Raw genomic sequence first — 23,518 nt, 5'->3', positions numbered from 1 at the left:
TGACACATTTTTAACAGAATTTGCAGATATATCTCACATCTTCAAGAAGTGAGGTTTTCCATAAAACCTCACTCCTTGGAAAACTGTCCAAGAAGTGAAACTTTTAGTGAAAACTTTTAGTTTTCACTAAAAGCGCACACCCTTTATTCAAGTGAAATGTTCTAAGAAACCTTAATGAAGTAGTATTCAGCGATCCAGCGTCTATAATCACAGATTGCCGAGTCAGTCATTGGTCTAGTAGCGATCCGTCATATCGTGAGAGCGTATTTTAAGCCACGATTATCCAGATTGTCCTTTCATTTTCTTTGATAAAGAAATAGAGTCAAAAGTAGATTTTATTGCAACAGTCAAAAATCCGACAATATTTTTCGTGGGTGCAATATAAACCGAGCCGCCCAAAGGCTATGATGTCGAATTTACAAACAGACTTTTTGAAATAGAGTTATTGTGGCTAAAAGTTACTGGAAATATGCATTTTCCATACCTTTGTTAGACTCTTGATTATTCAAGGATTCTAGTCTGTATGATTAGATACCCTGAAGTGGGATCCTTGGGTCCAAGTTCCCTCCCCTCCATATTTTTCAATATAGATACTTCGCACTTTTCTAGACCCTTGCTGATTTATCTATAATCTAAGGTTTTAAACGCCAAATTATTTGATTTGGTTCATCTTTCAACGCCAAATCACTGAAAGATAAGCATGAAGAGGCAAAAGATTGCAATATGACTGTCCTAAATTAAAACACAGGAAGTACATTCTTCAAAATTAGTGGTTTCTACAAAAATATTATTTAAGGTTTTTTTGTCACTATTTACGAAGGCGAGGCTGGAAAATGTGAGACGAGCGCTCTCAGATATAACATAGTAGATCACCTTCATATTCCCTCCCTTTTCCATCAAATATCTATCATAGGACTCATGAGCTTGTTGAAAGCAAAGCAGAGGCTAAAAATCTGACAAATATTAACGTAAAAAGGCAACTATCTCATAGATTGATGGACTATTTTAAAATTTTATTTAGAACTGACGAAACATCCATTAAACATGCCTCTGCTGGTGACATATCAACACAAGCCTCTTGCAAGAGTCCTAAATTGTCTATTTTTTTTAGATAGGTTTTATAGTTGGAAAAAGAGGGTTGTGTTAGACCTTGGCTGTCTGACCGAATTAAAACTTTCAATGGGCCAATGGTAACAATAATTTTTTGGACGGGAGAATGATGTTAGAGGGATTAGAATGGGCCAGACACTTTTGTTATAACTGATAAGCTGTATATAACTAAAGCTGCTATAACTGCTTTATAACTAGTTATAACTGTGTTATAACTAAAGCTGTGCAAACTATATTCCCTTCAATTCTGGGCCCTTTAACAAAGCTTATTAATATGTCGTTTGAAAAAGGAAAGTTTCCTAGGTCCTTAAAAACTGCGAGAGTGATAGCTCTATTTAAGGGTGGGAACAGAAGTGACCCGTCAAATTACCGACCAATTTCCCTTCTTTCAGTGTTTTCAAAAATATTTGAAAAGCCGATGCAAAAAAGGCTCACAAGTTTTTTACAATCTAAGGAGTTATTGTGCAAATCAGTTCGGATTTCGATCGAAACATACTACGGAGCAAGCGTGCACTACACTCATCAGTTTTCTTCATACCGCTTTAGATTGTGAAAAAATACCAGCCGCTATTTTCCTTGATGTGCGGAAAGCTTTTGATAGTCTTACTCATAAGATCCTTCTTGATAAACTGTCTCATATAGGAATACGAGGTTCAGCCCTATCATGGTTCCATTCTTATTTACAAGATAGAACTATTTCCATGGGCCCTGACTCACTAAACTCTATTGGTGTAGACTATGGAGTACCACAAGGATCGATTCTTGGTCCTGCTCTGTTTTTAATATACATCAACGATCTATTTAGAGCAGTAAAGAACACAATTCCTTCTGCGTGTCGTACTCTATGTCACGAAAAGGAAAATACGGTGGCATCTTCTGTTATTCTGCCATCCCCTCATGAAGATTTAGTTGCCTTCCCTGACGACAGCAACATCCTATGTGCTGAAGACACGGAACAAGCTTTGGAGGTTAAACTTCACATGCTTATGGAGCGGTCTTACCAATGGTTTGATACTAACCGACATGCTTTAAATATCGCTAAATCACACTTTCTCATATTTTCTAGAACTGGCAAGGCATGCCCGTCCTTATCAACTATATCTACCTCGAAAGGACCTTTGTCTTGACCTAACGTAAGATACGCGCGTTTCCTTGGAATTTTGTTGGATGAGAATCTTTCTTTTAGAAACCACATCAAGATGATCCAAGCAAAAATATCACGTAATCTTGGGATTATTCGGAAACTTAAACACATTTTTCCTGGATCTATTCTTCGGACCCTGTATTTTTCACTCATTCAGCCATATTTAACTTACTGCAACTCGATTTGGATGTCTATTTTCCAGTCTCTGCTCCATCCGATTAAATTAATTCATCAAAAGGCTCGCCAGTTAGTTAACGAATTTAGTAAAGGATATCGAAAAGAGCTTTTGAATACTTATGCACTCTATGTCGTCTCTTGCTCTTTAATGATTTTCAAGTATCTTCATGGTGAACTGCCTCGCTGTTTCAATTCTTTCTTTTCCGATTTAGTTAATTCAAGGAGCTCTCATAATCTACGCAATAGAGACCTCCTACTATTACCTCAAACTAAGACTGTAAGATCAGATTTTAGTCTCCGAATAGCAGGTAGTAAAGTATGGAACAGTCTCCCTGATAATGTCCGCAGCATTCATTCGTTTGATGCCTTTAAAACCCAACTAAAAATATTTTTGGTTGATACATATAATGGGGAATAAATTTGAGAAAAAATTTATTTTTGAATCGGTTTGAATTAATATTGTTATATGTTTAATAATATGATGAATAAAGAGGGTAGGGCGACATCCCTAGATGCTAGGCTTCAGCAAGTTTATTTATCTAATTTTAATTGTTGTGATTTTGTGATGGTGGGAGATGGTGTGGACTTGGATTTGAATTTCGAGGACGAAGTGGTAAGTAAAAATAACACAAAATTATTTAATTGGATTTCTTGTTTTTTTTTTAAGAAGAGACTCTTTATTTGGTATTTATTTTTGGTTTAACCCCTATGTAACGGGCCATGGAGCCTTGTAGAGGTAGAAAGTTATTGTTGTCCATTTATTTTGATGTTAATAAACTGAACTGAACTGAGTTATAAATCAAACACGGAGTATATGCTTATTGTTTGAATTTCTTTTTTATCCTCGAAGGCAAGTGAGCATTGCAGATACTTCATATAGTTTAAAGAGATTACACACAGCTAGTAGTTTTCCCTAAAAAGGTGATGAATTTTTTAGTAGTCTGATTAATACACCTTGTTACGTGTCGCGGCTGGGGGAACGAGCTGAAGCTTTCAGAAAGTTTTGAGATTTAAAATTAAGTGTTTGGAGAAATGGGTATTGTAATTGTGAGAGGCTATTTCTGAGAATTTCCAGCTTTTTTTTTCTTTATGCCTAAAGGCAAGCGAGTATTCTATATAGTTTAAAGAGACTGAATGCAGTTAGTAGTTTTCTTTAAAAAGGTGACGAGTTTCGAAAATAGTCTGATTAATATACCTTGCCATATCTTACAACTTGGAGATCAAGCTTAAATTTTCAGGAAGTTCATTTTAGAGGAGCAAGGGATATGGAAACTTAGAATTAATTGTTTGAGGGAGGTGGACAAGGTAATTTTTCGGTTGTTCTTCGTCAGACGCTTTGACTAGTATATATATATGTTACTTAAAAAAGTTGCTTACCTGCTGAGACGCCTGACATGAAGCTGCACCAGGTTTACATTTCCATCCAGGTGGAGAGGCCATATTGAAAACTGGCGAATTACGACAGTTGTTGAAGTTAACAGATTTTATAACCTGCAAGAAAATATTACAGAGATGTCAAACGAGAAAATTTACGGAAATTCTAAAATATGTCACTTTTAGCTCGAAATTCAAGCTTGCAACTTCATGGACATACTTCCTGATTTCGACATTTTTTTTTTTTCAAATGAAATATGTCCCAAAAACGAGAATGAGCTGGCAAAGCTTACAGAGTTATATGGAACCATTTGCTCAGAGAGGCCAGTACAAGCTTTCACTTTAAATTGGATTTGTATTGGTGGACTAAGAGTTTTAATTTTCTAGCGCAACTATTGGGTAGCGTCATGAAGCTCATTAAGGAATAATTTAGGTTTGGTGTTTCCAATTGAACGAATTAAAGTATTTTAACTATTTTTCCCCAAAAACTATTTTTCCGCTAGCTATTACATCTTTGATTTGATGACTGGCTCTCTTGCTCGTAATAAAGAAAAAGATAAAAAATCTGATTGATGTGAAGAGCGAAATTAGAACTTAAAACAAATAAAACTTATTGCTTCCCAGAAAATACCAGTGCAAACACCCCGGCTGACAATATCTCCCTATGTTGGTGGGATTATGCAAAACTAGTGCTTTATTGAAAACACAAGATCCGTGCACGACAAACAAAAATTCTTTATCCAAATTACAGAGTAGAACTCAGTTTTTTCTATGAAAGATGTACAAAACAGTTTAAGTAGAAAAAATATGCCAAGAAGAAGCCCAAAAAAACGAAAATTTATGATCGTTATAAATTACGATACATTGGAACAAGATTAATTTTTTGTTCTAATCACCCGATCCATCAAACGTAATAAGACCAAGAGAACAACCAAACAACATAAATTCACAAATAGGTGAAAAAGAATAACCTGGACCATCAAATGAGACAAAAACAGTGCGAGCAGCTAAAGCAAAGGGTATTGAAAAAATGTCTCAAGTAATGAAAATCCAAAATGAAGAACATAAAAATTATGAAACAAAAGTGAAGAAGACTTGAGGTTAGAAGACTTGCGACGACTAGGATCAAATCAAATCAATAGCGAAAGTGAAGAACAAATGAATTTACGGTTAGTAACAAGTGACAGCGAGATTCAGAATGAGTAAAAAAAGTGAAAAACCCAAAAAATGAGTGGTTAGATGAGAAGTGACAGCAAGAATAAGAAAGAGTCAAAAAAGAAAGTGAAGAACAAAATCATATGCGGCTAGAAAACTTGCAACAACAAGGATCAAAACGAATCAAAAACGAAAATAAAAAACAAAAACAACGTGCAGTTAGAAGAGCAGTGATAGTAAGAATTTTTAACGACTCAAAAACGAAACGGAAGAACAAAGATATATTAGGTTAGAAAAAGAATAGGAACGAGTCAAAAACAAAAGTGAAGAAAAAAACGAAATATTAGGTTAGAAGAACAACGCCGCCGCAATCTTCGACGTCAACAAGCTGTGGCACAAAAATTAACACAAACCTACAAAGATGCCTTAAAATACGGAAGTGCTGATTACAACTCATTGGGGCTTTCAAAGTTGTATGCATTCACTGTGGAGCCCTCCATTTTCCCTAGGAAAGAGTAGCAAACAAAGGTGACTAATTTGGAGATTGCTGCTTGCATGGTAAAATTACATTGCCACCTCCACAGTTTCCAAATGAGTTCGTTTGCATTTTCTAGGACGTAAATTGCCCTGTGAAGAGTTCAAACGATGAAGTCGAAACTTGAACTAGCGTTTCAATTTAGCTTCATTCAACGTAAGCGATGATCGAACCATCAACAATCGTAATGTTATTAGCTTTAAAGTAGCTGGATAAATTTATCACAAAATCAATTTAGCAGCACATCCATCACATACCAATGAAGGTGATTTTGAACCACCTTCATATGGTCAAATGCACTTTTTAGACCCCGTTCAAGCTGTAGAAGACCGCCTCGAACATCCTTTGAATTATCGGATCTCTCGTAACCTAAGGGATCTTTTTGAAAAAATATTGCATAGCAGACCAAACTATAGATTCTTATAGAAAAAAACGTAACAATTTAAATATTATTTTCTTTTTCCATGAAAAAACTATGTCAATAAAAAACAAACAAAAATTACTTTATAAAACTTTTTCCACAAAATAAGTTTTTCAAAGAAAAGTAAAGAGCTCCACTAAACAAAAATGAGCAGAATTAAAGTCAAACAATCTCCCAAGCGTAAAACTACCAAAAATAACCACCAGTAAATAAATGAAACCCAAAACGAAAAAAAATTACAATAAATAACCGAATCAAACTCAAACCCAGCGGGAACTAGACCTACGTTGCCTGAGCAACGTGAAGTGTTGCGGCAACATTTGTCCAGCTTCGCCGAATAAAGTGTTGCGAGAGCAACACTTTGGTTTTGTTTCTTTGCTATCGGTTCAACGCTGAGGTTGTCAGCCTATCGAAGCTTTTAAAACGTTATGTTCAAAGAAGAACGCAATCAGTAATCATATGATCAAAGGCTATTCCTCAGCGTTGAAAAAACAACAATAACACAAGAATATCGAAAGAAAGGACTAAATTGACTTTGCAGCCAGTTGAACTTTATCCTTTTCAATCGTAGACATATTATATTATATAATATATTATATAATCTAGTTGGTATTGTAAAGCTATTCTTAACTTTTCAGGATCAAAACACAAGTATGGGTAGGCTATACCAACTAGCAAAAGTTACAAGCCCCTCTTCACTAAAGATGATTGTAGCCTAACAGACGATTATTACTTACAGGTCCCGTACATGTCTTACCATTGGAACCAACTCGGTCTTACCATCAAATACACTGGAAACAAATAATAGGTACACCAAATAGCAGAATTTGCAAAACCCTCACTGCCGGAGATGATTAAGAGCTAACAGCCGATCTTTCCTTACAAGTCCCCTACATGTCTCAAAATTGGTATCGGCTTATTTTTGGTTTCAGTGTGTACCCTACTACTGAAGTTGTCAACCCCTTGAAACTTTCAAACAGGTATATCTCATGAAGAAATTTGTGTACCAAAAAAATGGATGACATTTGCTTTGATCAGCTCATCAAGAGCTATCGATTGCCGTCGAAAAAAAAAATTCTGTCTGTCTTAGTTCAAAAGTTGATTTTTTTTTTGCCGTAGGCCAACTTTCTAACCTCACCACTTAGAATGGAGCAAAGGATAAGCTCCAATTCCTTTAGCAATGACAGAACTTTTAAAGCTTAAGAGGTACATCTGATAACATTTCTCTACCTCAATCCCAAGTCCGAAAAAACAAATGATAAACCCAGACAAAATCACGGCAGCACTTTCGGACCCGTGGGAAAATGCCACTTTTTTGCTTCGGTAAATTTTTCTATTTATCACTCAAAGAAGATATATTGGCTGTGGGGCCAGGTAACTGCCGCATATATTTAACACTTATACATTTTAGTCCATCTTCAATTTGAAAGTGGTGCCAGCCTGCTTGCCTGCTAGAACGGAGCTTTCCACTCGAAAGCAGAAACATGGTTTGACGAAACGAAAGCTTGGCTGCACAACTTCAGATACTCCTCTCTGACATAGGCTACACAACTCCACTTCACTTCGCACACCATAGGCCCTGGCTCGTGGACAAGCAAAAACCATTCTTTTGGGCATTAGTTCTGCGGAGCTTTCCAAAATGTAATGCCATATTTATCAATCCAGCCTGAGTTCCACACTTTCCATAAAGAACGCACAGGTTAGACCCTTACCAGTTTCCAGGAATAAAAACAAAAAAAGAATAAAAACAAAAGAATAAAAAAAAAAATAAAATAAAATACCTGGAAATATGAGCCGGAAGAGCAGCCTTCAGTGTTCAAATGAGTTGGTATTTCTTCGTTTAATGTCCGAGTTTCAGAGGCCAGTGGACTTAATTGATAAGAGGTTTCACATGTTCCAGTGACACTATCCTTAATAAAAAGAAATACTTAGTTTTGCAAGGAAACAACAAAATAAAAAAAAAGGAAAAAAACAAAGCAAAGAAGAATCCATGTTCAAAACATTTTTTTATGAGCTTTTCACAAGATACATCTAGTTTGGGACTATTTAGGCAACTCTATTGTATCTTTTCAAGGTGTCAGTAAATTCTGAAAATAGACTTTTCAGTCCATAAGTCTGTGCTTGAGGATACCAAAACATCAAAATATTTGTTCAAAATTAGAATAGAACAATGGTTACTAACTTTAGGTTTAAATGTAGCGTTATACCTTACACAATTGGTCAAATGTGGTGGAGTTTTGCCGTAGCATCATGCCCATATATTTGATGCCCAACATTAATGATCAAAAGATTACGCGCTAGTAATCTGCTCCTCCCGCTCCTATTACTCTAAAGAAGATGAGGGATCTGCTTTAAAACAAATCCAATTAGTTCGCTTGCTCAGATAAAGTTTAATTAATTAAAAAAAAGTTTCTCTGATAGAAGTGAAGAGTGAAATATAAACTTAAAACGAACAAAGTTACTGTTTCGTAGCTTGTACAAAACACATCTGCAAACAATTTAAAACAAACCAGTTCATCTCTATTTGAAAAAATAGAAAAGCGAGCACTTTACTAAAAGCACAAAACAATATATAGCTTTTAGAGTAGATCCATGAAGCGCTTTAGCATGGCTCTTAGAGTACAAAATTGAAGAATTTCAGGGTATTATCAGACGATTTAAATTTTCTTAGTTTTGTCCGAATTTTAGATTATTATTTTTATAGACAAATGTGAAGCAAATGTGTCTGGGTAGTGTCGTAATTATAGATAACCCAAAGAAATTTGCTTAGTGGCTGTAAAATTACCGCACTATAGGCATGAAAACACAATTTTTAATGTTTGTGCTAAGGTTTGTAAATTTCTCTTTTCGAATTATCAAGACTTCGAACATTGTTCATATTGATAGGAGCCCCTATAGGGTTTTCATCACATAACTTCGAGGAGAGGCCAAAACAAAATTTGGTTATTTATGACATATCCTACTTTATTGTATGGTGTTCTTATATAGTATTAAGCTCACTCACTTAGAATACAATATCAGAAGACTCATACAAAAAGCACCAATCATAGCGAAAGAAGAACAAGTTTATAAAAACAGCAACACAGAAAAGTCTCTGGAGAAAAGACATTACATGACTCAACTTAATACCTCAAGCCATTCCTGAGATGCTTGAAATATACTCTTTTTACAACCGCGATGGACATGGTAAATTTTAATTCAGTTCAACACCCCCTTAAGATTCCCTGAAAGTTTTATCTTAATATCCCTAGCCCTTCTTGCAATATTGCATATAAATGCTTTTGACAACACAGATGAAAATATTTGGCTTTTGATTTAGTTTATCATCCCCCTCAAAACTCACTAAGAGTTTCAATTCACTACCCTTAGCTGTTCCTGAGATATTGCAGATATACCCTTTTGATGACATATGGCTTTTGTTTAGTTACATGCCCTAATACTAGCCTAAGTCAATTTATCTTAGCGTTCCTGAGATATTAGAAACTGAAATACATATAGTCTTTTCGTTTAAGTTTATATATTATATATATATATAAATATATATTAATATATATATTATATATATATATAAATATATATATAATATATATATATATATATTTATTATATATATATATATATATATATATATATATATATATATATATATATATATATATATATATATATATATATATATATATATATAAATAAGTTGTTTGTGTGTTATGTCTGTTACACTATGTCTGTTACGCCAGATTATATCTTCTATATATATAAAAATAAGTTGTATGTATTTTTGTGTTGAGGGTTTGCATATGACGTCTGAAAAATAAAGAAGAAAAAGAAAACAAACTAAAATGTAAAAACTGGGAATTGCATAAATATTTCGAAATATTTTGACAATAGATTAAAGTAATTCGAAAACCTTAAAACAGATACTTAAAATTTTGAGGTTTATTATAAATTGTTGAGCTTTAGCAAGCTTGGCACTTGAAGAGGAATTTTTAGTATAGATCTTAAAATGACAGAAGAAACAGCCGAGGAAGCTGCTCAAATAGTACCTGACAATTTATTTATATGCACAGACAATGGGACAGCAAAGAATGTCGTATATTCGTAAGTTTTACGTAGTTAAAAACATTTTTATATATATAGGGACATAGGGACACAACTACAATGGCGCGTAACGACTTACGCGCGCGGGGGGGGTTGGGGGGGGGGTTGCGAAGCGCCCCCACCAACTAGGTGTTGGGGTGGCGCTTTCGCGCCACCCCAACAGCTAGTATATATATATATATATATATATATATATATATATATATATATATATATATATATATATATATATATATATATATATATATATATATATATATATATATTCACAGGTGGGACACGGGGACACAACTAGAATGACGCGTAACTAATATGGCGCGTAACGACTTACGCGCGCGGGGGGGGGCTTGGGGGGTTGCACTAAGCGCCCCCACCAACTAGGTGTTGGGGTGGCGCGAAAGTAAGTCATTGGCTCGGCGCAAAGGGTGAAGTGTGCCACCACCCTTTGATGTCACTAACTGGCTCGGAACACCGCGGGTGATTTTCGTAATTTTAATATATTTTGTCTAATGGCACCAGGTCTAGTCAAAGTATGAACATATTTATGAATATATATTCGTATATATTTATACTGTGAGTTCTTGTGCAGAATTTGACTGAATAGTAAGATTTTCACCTTTTTCTTACCTATGCCTATATTAACATTTTCACCTGGAAATAAGTTCATTGTTGTTAAGAAGTTTGGTATAGGGAGAAGCCCTATATTAATAAGATATGTTTCAGGAGGGAAGACATGTAGTTGAAGTTCCAGGAGCACAGATCAGGGCCGATTTTCCTGAATATAAGAGCGCCGAAGGCATACACTCTCTAGCCATGAACGGCAAGGATTTGCAGGAGTATGAAAATAGGGAGGATTTCGTCGGTTATAGGGATATAACCGTTAAAGACGTAGTTTTTTAAACTGTTGTATCTAGTAGGAGTCTCAGTATACTTCTGCATCCCTCCTCGATCGATCTAGTACTAACAACAACCAATCGGTGGCAGCCGTCACAGATTGGACACTGGTGGAGCCGTAGTCCAAATACTGGTAGTGCTCTCAGCCACAGATTAAATACTGGTAATAGCAGACTAGCGGCACTGCCGGAAGCGGCAGCGATTCGAACATGTGTTTTCGAAGATTTATGCTAGTTTTAGCCAATAAAAATATTAGCCTAAATACCTCTACGAAAAACACTCACCGATTTAAACTAATTTTTGTTTTTGATGATGGTGGCATAGCTGCTATTTATTCAAATAATATATTTCGGATTTCGATAGCATAAGCATACATAGGAATACATATTAACAATTAAGGCAGATAAGTCAATATCAACCCAGAAGAAGGTTGACATTTGGAAAACAAACAACAACAAAAAATATGTGTTTTGTTTGTCAACCGCAAGATTTGAGATGACGAGACACGAGAATTAGATAAAAAGCCAACCTACAGAGTGAAGAATATTTTGGCTAATTAGTTAGAATTTGCCCCAAGTTGGAAAAGAAACCTAGAGAGACCTATGGTTTGATTTTAATCTACCTGGTGGACGATTACGTAATTGCTTGTGCAAGGAAGCAAAAGACCGTCCCTTAAGGGTAGTCTGCCTGTTAGAGGGATTTGAAAGACAGTAGTTTTCGCAAAAATCTGTTAGAGATAAAAAATTGAGGTGTTCAGTAAAGTAGTGAGCATATTTCGATATTTTGAGAATCAATAGAAGAATCTCTTTGTGTTGAAGTATACACTATGCGGTTACAAAATAGCATAAGAGATAGCTGACATTATAATTTCCTAAATCAACAAAATAAGGAGCAACATTAAAGTTAAAACAGATAGAAATTACTCCATTTATGAGGGGGAGGCTTCCTCCTAAATCCCTCACTCCTTACGCTAAAGTATAAATTTTTGTACCAATTTCTTAAAAATACTATTTGAACACAAGGGCTGTTTGATTAGAACAAGAATAAGTATTTTTGAAATAAGCTACTTAAAAAACTTCACCGTAAAAATTATAGCATCATAAAAACTTCCATTTGTCAAATTTACGACAAATTAGTCAAATAATATATTGAAGGCTTACGACTGTTTACGAAAGGCAACACTAGGACATTGCCTCTGATATGGCTTGACATTGACTTAGCGCTTTTAAGAAGAAACTTCTTTGGGTTGAAAAATAGGTGAAAATTCTATTAGCTACTGGGACCCTTGGCTACAAATCGGAATCATCCGTGTTTTAATAAGAAACTGGACATTTGGTATTACCGCATTGGAACAATACGAAAAGTAATGATGAGTTCCATGAAGGCTCTTGAGAGACCTTACTTGAAATGACACAAGACAAGATTCATCCAAGAGCTAGCTCACGCTAAGTTGGATTCTTTTAATTACAATTTTTATTGCAAGATCGGATACACATTAAAATATACACATAGAAGAATATTGGCTTAGAGATCAAAGAAAAACACTGCTACAAATCCTTAGCTACAAATCAGTATTAAGCATGTCTTCAGAAAAATTATTCATTAAAGAAATAACAATGGCTGGAACCCTTGGAGCAGGGTTTCCAAATATTTTAAACAAGAGTGAGGTTCAAATAAACATCCTTAAGAAAAGAACAGAAAAAAAAGATTTGGCCCTTCTGGACATGATTAATTTTGAGATTAAGTCCATGTCATGCAAAAGAGATAAAGCACAATTTCAAGCATTAAAACCAATCCTACGTACCTCCATTACAGTAAAAACGGCAGATTTTAGTGATTCTTCATTTAGGCTAGTTTTAACCCCTTCAGATGCCTTCTGGGGTTCAAGAATGGGTTGATTTCCTTCAATGTCATTCATTAAGCGTTCAGAAGGTTCTCCCCTAGTCCTCATTCTGGCTTGTCTCCTTCCCATTTCATCGTCTGGGGTCTCAATAGTACGGTAGCCCGCGTCCGACTGTCTCTCCTGCATTTTTCTCTCTCTTTCCCTTTGTCTTATGAGTGCATCAGTATTCTCAGAATTCTCGTTTGATAATATACCCCCTCGCATTCTGCTTGAAGGTTCCTCATAATTCATAAACTTTAATTGCTTACTTCTATAAATTTCTTCGTTGGGGAATTTTTTTGAACTAACTTCATCTTGCATGTCAGGTAGAAACATACTCTCAGGTGGAGATTCCAGACTTTCGGAGAGTGTTCTTACAGGGATGTTGGTGTTCTGTACTTTTATTAGGGATGGATTGTCGTGCCATGTTTGCGGAGAGGATGTTTCAGTGGAAATTTGCAAATTTGAGGCAATAGCTTTTTTGAGGTTTGTTGACCATAATGGCTCACTTGGAGATAATTCAATTCTGTCAACCTGAAATTAAAGTTTTGACCTAAAAATTAACTAATAGAAACGTTAGGATGAGGAATTAGTTAGGATTAGGATTAGAAATTAGACATCTTTAAAATTATTAAAATGTGAATATAATAATGAAGTCTGTTCGACTCTGCTAATGTTTATCATTTTCATTTGTTTTCAATGCCAAAATATTTTTTTTTTTTTACAAATTGACTGATTTGAGAATCACAAGAGCACAAAGAAATTTGGTAGCAATCCTGCAAAAATTTCGAAAGGAGACGCAAAACTTCGAAAATAGATTTTTCCTTTTGCTAAAGCTTTTGTTTTCCCAGAGGAGATGAACGAATAGCCGATCTGAACACCCCTCTTATGCTCACCCAAGCTGAAACTCTTGGTTCCCAGATATATATGAGCTGAGTTAAGTTGTTTATTTTGTAATAACGGTTTTTCTTCAAAAATTAGCTTGTAAAAGCCAAGTCCATAGCAAAATTGAAAATCTTTTCTGAAAGCCAGTCGTAAATATAATTCATGGACCTTATGATCGAGTGAACTAGTTGGGATAGAGGAGGAGCGAACGCGGATGCGTTGGTTCCAGGCGGCTTGATAGGGGTGGCCAAGTGGCTCAATAGAAGTAGTAGTAGCAGTAACACTGTTGCGCTAAAGATAATTAAGGTGTCGCAAACTCTGAGCTTTTTATTTCATTAGTATTGTTTTTTTTTTTTTTTTTTTTTTTTTTTTTTTTTTTTTTTTTTTTTTTTTTTTTTTTTATTGGAAAGATTTAGACCAATAATATTGCACACATGTATAATTCAAGTTTTGATCTAGAACTTTCCTAGAGTGAATTAAACCCATCCTGGAGGCCTATCCTCCCCCCTAAACCCCCCTAGTTATGGCAACAGCCACGCCTGGCTTGGAAAATATCCTTTTTAATGTCTGTAGTTTATCTGTACTAGATAATATGTGGAATTAACGCTTGTTAATAACCTTTTTTTTTATTAGCTTGTTACATAGTGTATTTCTTTGTCCGTTTTTAACTCATTTGTGTTAGAGACAACACGGTTATCTCTCATTAAATGGACTAATTATATCAAAAAGTGCATGAATATGAAAGAGACAGTAGGGGTGCCAATTTACGAAGATACTGGGGGTGAGGGGCTAGGAGTTAAAGAGTTAAGATACGAAAAAGGTTTTCCGAAATTTAGGGGGGAGGGGCAAATTTTATTTTCAAAATTTTTGTAAGTGAAACATAAAATATAGCATTTTTCAAAATCAAGATGGGAGGATTTAGGGGGATTTTGACTCCTGTCCCTCTCCAATTGAGACCCATGAGATTTGAAACAATTGACGAAGAGTATCGGACATACAAACTGAGCGTACAGGATTGACTGCAGTAATTGCTCTTCAAAATTTCCATGCATAATTGTTTGGTCATAAATTCGTATTGTATACTGAAAATAAACTATTAGCGTCAGTTTTTAGTAAGGAAACGGATTTACCCAATTGAACAAGCTCAAGATCTTGCACTCCATATACCTCGCTGTTCTTTATTATAGTAAAAAGTTTGGACCCTCTGAAGCTTTCCCCCGTTTACCCATCACTTTGTCAGACGAGTTATCCGATGAGAATTTCTCCCCAGTCAAAACGCTTAGAATTTTTTCCGGTGAAGTTTGAAGAGGCTCTAAAAGCTACGCACAATTGTCCAATTTTATCACAAGTTACAATATGGGCTGTTAAAGCGTAGTCAAGTAATCAGAGTGTCTCATGACACGAATTAGTACCGAATTTCAGAGGTCATTGCGAGTTAATTGTTGAGCGTAATGCCGTGTTTCGTGGTATATGTCTTGTAGTTCCTCATATCTTCAAAAGACAAATTTTTTCTGAGCGCCCAATTCACTATCCAGAAATAATAAAAATGAAGAGGCTTCGACAGAGAGTCATTTAGGAGCCTTTAATAGTCAGTGACACTGAAGTCGTTTGTTGCATCCAGCAAAAGTTATGCTAGTAATGTACCAAAAGCAGGATCATTCCCGCAACCATGCCACATCCTGATCGTCTACAGGATCATATGTGTATTGACTTTTGCTGCTCTTAGTCGTGGTTATATGTTTTAGTGGTTATTGATGCATTTAAAAATTGGATAGATGGGCGCGTAATTCCAAGAGATCCATTAGATTACGAAAGATCCCACAATTTAAAGGATGTGCGAGGCGTTCCTCAACAGTTTCATTGTGGTCTAAAAAGTACATTTGGCCATATGAAGGTGGCACTATTTCACCTTCAGTAGTCTGTGACGGATGTGCCGCTAAATTGATTTTGTGATAAATTTGTCCAGCTACTTTAAAGCTAAAATATATTACGATTATTAATGGTACGATCATTGCTTACGTTGAATGAAGCTAGAGCAAAACACGAGTTCATGTTTCGAATATTATATGAAACTCTTCAGAGAGCAAGTGACTTCTTAAAAAAAGACAAACCAATTCATTTGGAATTTGTTGTGGTGATAGTGCAATTCGACCATGCAAGCAGGAATCTCCAAACGAATTACCTTTGTTGGCTACTCTTTCCTCGGGAAAATGGAGGGCTCCACAGTGAATATAAGCAATGTTGAAGGGTTCCCATGACTTATATGTAACATTTACTGAGTTTAAGGCATGTTTGTATGTATATGCTTGGCTTTGTGCCACACGTGGTTCGTGTCGAAGATTACGACGCCGCTGTTCTTCTAACCACCCTGTCTTTGCTCTTCATTTTCATTTTTGATAAGTTCTGATACTCGCTTTTTCATATCTTCTAAACGCATTTTTCTTTCTTCTCCATTTTGGATTTTAATTGCTTCAGACAATTTAGCAATGCCCTTTTTCTTTAGCTGCCTGCATTGGTCTTGTCTTATTTGACGGTCCAAGTTGATTTTAACTAATTGTGAATTTAATTTGCTCGGGCTGTTCTCTCGGTCTTTTTACGTTTGATAGTCCGGGTGATCCCAAAGATTTATCATTTGTAGTAAACGCAAATCTTCGTTTTTTGGGTCTTCTTAAAGGCATTATATAGCTAGATACTTTCAAACCTGTAGCCCTCATTCACGTATCGAGTATCCTTTATTTTAAAAAAAAATTAATTTCAAAATTGTCAGCTATTTTACTAGTTTGAATTAAAACATTAAAATTATTGCTCAGGCACCGTAAATACTTTTAGAGTTGACATAATAACCGTAGCCATTCTTAACTGAACTTTACATTTTCAACTTTATTTCATATATTAAAAAGACATTGCTATACTTATAAGAAATGAAATTCGGTAATGGTGTTTTTCTAACAACGATTTCTACTAAGCTTCAAACCTTTGGTTTTCTTTTATAATGTCTTAGAATTGTTATAATCCCTTTTCAAATATTGGATCATCATTTGTAATAGTTGCAAATTTTTGTTTTTGCGCCTTCCTACCGACATTATATAACTGGTTGCGTTCAAACCTGTAAGCTTAATCAGATAGCGAGTGGATTTTATCTAAAAAAACAAAACTAATTTAGAATTGTCCGGCATTTTTCTAGTTTGATTTAAAACATTAAAATTATTGATCAGGCACCGTAAATATTTTTGCAGTTTATATAATAACTTTATTTTTTCAATTACCAGCTTTTTGCTTTTTACGCAATTTGATGTCTTTTCATACTGTATTTGTTAAAAGATATTTGATTATTAAGGCAATGCCAATTTTTAACAGCGATTTCTACTAAGCTTCAAACTTTTGGTTTTATTTTTAAGGTTTTGAGTTGTTGTAATGCCTTCTTAAAGTATATACAAATGTTTTTGCAAGTACCAGTTTTTTGCTCTTTCGCAATTTAATATCTTTTCATACAGATTCTGTTTAAAAATATTTAATTACTGGAGCTAATTTTTCCAAAACTAAGGGTCTTAACGAAGTTTCTCGGACTTCTGACCTACCTAGATTGTTTTTTATGCGAGAATATCCCAAGATATCAATTTTCCCGAAAAAATATGGGGCCGTTTTCGAAAAAAAAATAAACAATTAATGCTCGTTTATAAAGATAGTATAAATATATATACATTTATTTTTTTGAAAGGATACTTTTTTCTCTATATTTATGAACCTGGTAAAGAGTTAAGTAGTGAGGTCATAGGCACTCCAGAACGAACATCATTAATATACTTTTAGCTTACTTAGCACAATTAGCATGCTTACATGAACATAGAATTAGAACACGTTCTAAATAAGAAGAACAAGCGCAATTAAAATTGAAAAACCTGTTGTTATTTAACATAAATGTTTATCTCTCTGATGAAAAATTGACACTATTGAATCAGAAGTTCAATGATGAACAAACAATCTCAAGATAATGCTTTTTACCTAAGTAATTTCAACTTTCATTGCGAGGGGCATTGGGTTTGGGGTAGATTTCTATTGGTAGAATCTTCCTTGGGGAGGGAAATTTCTGGGGGTAAATGTTCAAATGGAAATATTACTCTTTACTTCCATTTAAATGAATTATTATTTTTCAATTCTTTCTGTTGTTAATATCATAATCAGGGCCCCCTTAAATAGGGGAGACACGAACCCTCTCCCAAGCCCTCAAATCCTTCTATTTCATCTTCAACTTTATGCTCTTGTGTAACGCTGCTTCCACAAATCAGGTTCATTTAGGTGTATTATCTATTTAAAACAAAATACAATTTTTCTAATCAAAACAAAGGGTGTCGCCATCAAGCAATATCATGAGGGATATTTCGTCTGTTTAAATCTCTAAATTAACTTAACAAGCCGTATACTGAAAATAGTGAAAATATCGACCTTGTGACTTATAAAATATATAAGTCGCCGTAGTAAAACCAAATGAGCGTTAATCTTGAAAGTAATTTTAGTTCGAAAACTTGCGTCAAACTCGGTCATTTTGAATAAACACAGCTGCCTTAGTTAGAAATATAGCGTCTGTCTAGTCTTTAAGATGAATGTGTTCGTGCTAAACAATATAATAATCTGGTAAGAGTGAAAACTACAGTAACGAAGGCTGTCGCAGTCAAGCAGTATAAAGAGGGACATCTCGTCTGTTTAAATATCTATAGTAACTTTGCAAGCCTTATATTGAAAATAGTGAAAATATAGAGCTTGTGGTATATAAAATATATGAGTCGACGTAGGAAAATAAAATGAGCATTATTCTTGAAAGTATTTTTAGTTCTAAAGCTTGCGTCAACTACGTCATTTTGAAGAAATATAGCTGTTTTAATTAGAAATATAGAGTCTTAAAATGAATGTATTCGTGTTAAACAATATGAGAATCTGGTGAGACTGAAAACTACAGTAACAAACTCTGTCACCATCAAGCAGCATAATGAGGGATATTTCGTCTTTTTAATTCTCTATTGTAAGTTTACAAGCCCTATGGTGTAAAAAATGAAAATGTAGAGCTTCTGACTCGTAAAATATACATAAATCGACGTAGAAAAATAAAATGAGCGTTAATCTTGAAAGTAATATTAGTTCGGAAGATTGCGGCAAATACGGCCTTTTCGAAGAAACACAGCTCTTTTAGTTAGAAATAAAGCGGTTATCCAGCCCTTAAAATGAATGTATTCGTGATAAACAATATGACAATCGGGTAAGATCAAAACTATAGCTGGTCTTGGATTTTTTTTTGGACTGAGAATTTTTGGGACTACTACTACTACTACTACTACTACTACTACTACTACTACTACTAGCACTACTATTACTACTACTACTATGAAATAAAATGAACGTTAATCTTGAAAGTAATTTTAGTTCAGAGGCTTGCGTCAGATACGGTCACTTCGAAGAAACACAGCTGTTTTAGTTAGAAATAAAGCGGTTATCCAGCCCTTAAAATGAATGTATTCGTGATAAACAATATGAATATCGGTTAGGATTAAAAACTACAGTTGGTCTTAGAATTTTTTTTGGACTGAGAATTTTTGGGACTACTTCTGCTACTACTACTACTACTACTACTACTACTACTACTACTACTACTACTACAACTACTACTACTACTACTACTACTTACTACCTTAACTTTTACAAGATACTTGCAAAACAGTAGTAGTTCACTGATCCCAATAGGGTTTGTTACAAAACTAGTATGTTAGTTCATTCATATCTCAAATGGTGTCCTATATTCAAAAACATATCGTAAGTAAATAGGACCAGTTAACAATGTTCGAGGTTGTATCATTTCTTTCATAGGGGTGTCATATCATCACTTAATGCAATTTTATTAATTTCATTTCATTTTTTTTTACATACATCACACTTGTATGGCTTCTCTATTGAATAATTTTAATAATTTTTTTATGAACATAAGAATTCAAATTATGAGAAAAAGTTTATGTATATACATAAATTTTTATTAATAAAAAATTTACATTATTAGAATATTTTAGCCTTAGTTAATTGAATGAGTGACGTGCGTGTTCTTATTTCTGAAATCCATAGACCACAGCTGACTTAAGTAAAGCACCTCCCGTAAATTGCCAAAAAGTATTAGTTGGTACATATTCTTTTTTAAATTTTGTTCAAGTCCCTTTCACATTTCCTTCCAGTAGTGAAATTGTGAGATAATTCCGTAAAGATAGGAGTAACAACTGAAATCTTGTTTATTGATATAACCTTCATATTTAGAATGATAATGAAAGGATTTTTTGTTTGCGGCTTGGATACATCGCACTCCCCTTTTTTATCTGGAGGGATACGATTAAGACATACCGTTTACAAATCAATTTGTTCGAAAATGCTATCTGAATCATTGAGAAATGACTCAATAAGCTCATTTGTGTTAGTAGGAGCATGAGTGTCAAATGATCTGTCCACTGTTGTTATTTTTTTTTTTTTTTAATTGGGCTTGCTCTTATAGTATTCAGTGGATTATATCTTGCCCTTTATATGGAAATGAGCGATTAGCAAATAATGCATTTAAATCAATCTCTTCAAAATACCATCAAAGTCGCTCAGAAATATTTGATTAAGTTCGTCATTGGCATGTGGGGCTTTGCTGGGCTCATCTCATGAAAAAATGGATTCCTTCTAATGGATAATTTAAAAGGTAAGAATATGTAATTCTAATATATTATGAAGTCAAAATTACTTCCATAAAAAGCACTATCCTGAGAGCTCTTGTTCATTTTTGAGTTTCTGATTCAATAGTGTTAGTTTTTTATCAGAGAGATGAGCATTTTATACAAAAAAAAATATGTCAAATAAAAACAGGTTTTTCAACTTTCATTGCGCTCATTCCTCTTATCTAGAACGTGTTCCAATTTTATGATCATATAATCGTGCCAATTATATTTTCGTTGGCCCTGTTACATGGATAGTAACCGGCTATGCAAATGAGGTTCGCCCTGGAGTGCCTATGGCCCCACTACTGAGTCTTCACCGTTCTTTAGCCAGTGAATCCCGGTTTTAGTTTCTTCCCCTCTGGTGTCTAGAGGCTTCTGTCCTATTTACTACTATAAATTGAAAGCAACAAACCCATTTTAGTCTGTGATAAGTTTAATAAATAAATTGTGATGACTAGTAAGAAAAGAGAGAAAATACCTGGCCATTTCTAAATCTTATCTGGAAAGGCATCTCCATGTGAGACCTTCCTGCTAATGGTATTTCATTCCAATGAGGTGAGGGTAGTTCAAGTACTTCATTCCAAGAAAATACTTCACCTTGAACAGCACGGGCAGCCAATCCAGAAACCTAGGGAACAGTGCAAAATATCCGTAACACCACATATGTCAATTCGACAAGGAAATAAAGCACTGAGAGAAGAAAAAGCATATAAAAACAGAATTCGAAGAATCAATCACCCTTACGCAAACGTTGAAATTCGTTTCAGGGGGGATGCCAACATTTCAAGTTGGGGAAGTTAATTTAAAAAACCCAATTACACAGAAAAAACAGGAACAAATGAAAATTTCCAGAAATTTAGAAGAAAACACTTAACTCGACGACCAAAAAAACTATCAAATTCAACACTTTAAATTAGGATGTATGCGTGGACCCCCCCCCCCCCCCAACAAAAACAAAAACAAAACAAGAAATTAGCCACACCGAAGATTATGACCTAAAAATCTTTGAGTTATCAACACATCAGTTTTATAACTTTGAAAAGAGGTTGAATAGACTCTATTCTCCCGTGTTGTTTTAATAGTATTTACAAATAGTAGTTTTACAAATAGTATTTGTAAAACTACTTTCCCGCGCAATTTTATATGTAAGCTAGTTTATACTAATGAATAAAAATATCTTGATAACGCTATTCCTCCAGAATCTTGGGGTTCTCATGTACATAAAAAAACAAAACATTTAAACAAATGTAATGGGATTGTTGTGTAAAGAAAAAAAAAAAACAAGAAATAATCTGAAACAACCATTCTAAAAACAAAATTGTTGCAAGGCTTACGTAGACCTTATCCATACATTGTGCCAAAAATGTATTCCTTTTATTTATGGTTCTAATTATACTACTTCTATTCTTAGTTTTCTTACTCAGCAATGTAGGTGTAGAAGTCTGACAATATGGGCGTTTTGATTTTACTATTAACTGAAACGGTAAATATAAAACTAGATTTTTATTCTAAAATAAAATTCTATTTTAATACAAATTAGACTTTAAACTAGAATTTAATACAACTAAGTTTTCTTTCAAACATTAATGTCGTTAACAAGGTTCACTTGGTCCAGATTACATAGCCTGAAAGTTCCAACTGAACGCAGAAAATTTTTTTTTGCCAATTTCAGCGGGTCACGAATCGACACAACCCAGCTTTTTCGAAATGTTTTATCCACTCCGAGGTCCATTTTGCCCTTTCTAGCTTTCCATTAAGTTGAAGGTCAATCGAAGGAAAGCAAATTTTCTTGCTTCACGAAGTGATACCGTCAATTTGTGTGCTTGCCGTCAATTATGTACTCTGAATGCAGATTCAGATTCATTTCAGATTCATTTATTCAAAAATTCATATTCATCAAAATCTTCAACTTGCCCAAATGGAGAGACAAGCTCGACTACTGGGCAAGACATATAAACAAAATTTAGCAATCCTCATTGATACAGAACAAACAAAAAATGAACCACTATTTCATCAATAAATAAAAAAAAAGTGTCTTTAATGAGAGTATTTAAGGTGGAGTAAGTGGAGTGAGGCCAAAATAAAATAAAAAATATAAAATTTTTACCAACCGTTCTTGCAAGCAGATTCCATTATATAACTTTTTAATCGTCTCTTGAAAGATGCTTTTGGTAACTCAACAAATTTATTTAATGAATATTTGTTGGCTATTGATGGGATCATATACCGGAGGTTGAAACGGGATCTTTCATTTTTCACCAGAGGTAGTTTGTATGGGTGAACACATCTAGTTATCAGTGAATTTTGATGTTTGGACAGTAAATTCTGGTCAAAAAAGAAATTATGTACATGTTGAATCTTAAAAAACCAACTAGATAATAGGAGATGAGATTTCTGTGTAAGAGTCATTATGTCTAGAAACAGGTTCAGAGTGGATATCTGTACTCCTCGGGTGTTGTAAAAACTTATCTAGAATTCGAATAGCTTTGTTTTGCAGGGTTTGTAGTGGTTTAATATGTGATTTAAAAGTCAGCAAAAATATAGCTGAGCAATATTGGATTTGTGCATCAATTAGACAAAAATATAGGATTCTTAGAACCTTATATGAGAATAAAAATTTTAGTCGGTGGAGCAAACCTATATATCTTGATAATTTTAGTCTCAACAACGAAATATGTGTTTTAAAATTCATGGTAGGGTCAAAAACGATACCTAAATATTTTGCTGTGTATATTCTTTTGATTTCATGAATAGTATCAATGGTAATTTCATTCAGAGAAATATTTTTCAACTTTTGATTTGATCTTCCATAAATAATAAATTCTGTTTTAACAAAATTTTATTTACCAGAAAAAAGGGGCCTACCTTGGTCCCGTCTACAAACCTTCTTTCAACTTAGTTTGGAATGTCGCAGATCAACAATTTGTTTTATTATGTTTTGCCTTTATTTAAATCTACATATCCCTATTTCCATGCCATGCAATTCTCAGCCGAATCAAAGACAACACAAATTTTTAACCCCTTTTCGGACGTTTGGAATCAATATGGCCAAAATGAACTTTTTCTGTGTTTCAATTTTTATTAGGCATTGGGGTCCACTTGGCCCAGAGACTTA

General features: G+C 34.3%; 1 protein-coding gene across 2 annotated transcripts in view; it reads right to left on the bottom strand.

The window, feature by feature from the left end:
- LOC136034754 (uncharacterized) overlaps positions 1 to 23,518 on the bottom strand; it is a 109,566-nt gene that overhangs the window by 68,221 nt on the left and 17,827 nt on the right. For both annotated transcript variants that reach the window (XM_065716134.1, XM_065716135.1), the window contains exons 4-7: positions 20,882 to 21,031; positions 12,713 to 13,324; positions 7,698 to 7,826; positions 3,809 to 3,922 (exon numbers count right to left, since the gene is read on the bottom strand). In XM_065716134.1, the coding sequence (XP_065572206.1) occupies positions 3,809 to 3,922; positions 7,698 to 7,826; positions 12,713 to 13,324; positions 20,882 to 21,031 (1,005 nt within the window). The remainder of the gene's footprint in view (positions 1 to 3,808; positions 3,923 to 7,697; positions 7,827 to 12,712; positions 13,325 to 20,881; positions 21,032 to 23,518) is intronic.

The sequence above is a fragment of the Artemia franciscana genome, chromosome 13, assembly GCF_032884065.1.
Source record: "Artemia franciscana chromosome 13, ASM3288406v1, whole genome shotgun sequence".
Taxonomy (NCBI): domain Eukaryota; kingdom Metazoa; phylum Arthropoda; class Branchiopoda; order Anostraca; family Artemiidae; genus Artemia; species Artemia franciscana.
This window is presented reverse-complemented; position numbering and strand designations above follow the sequence as displayed.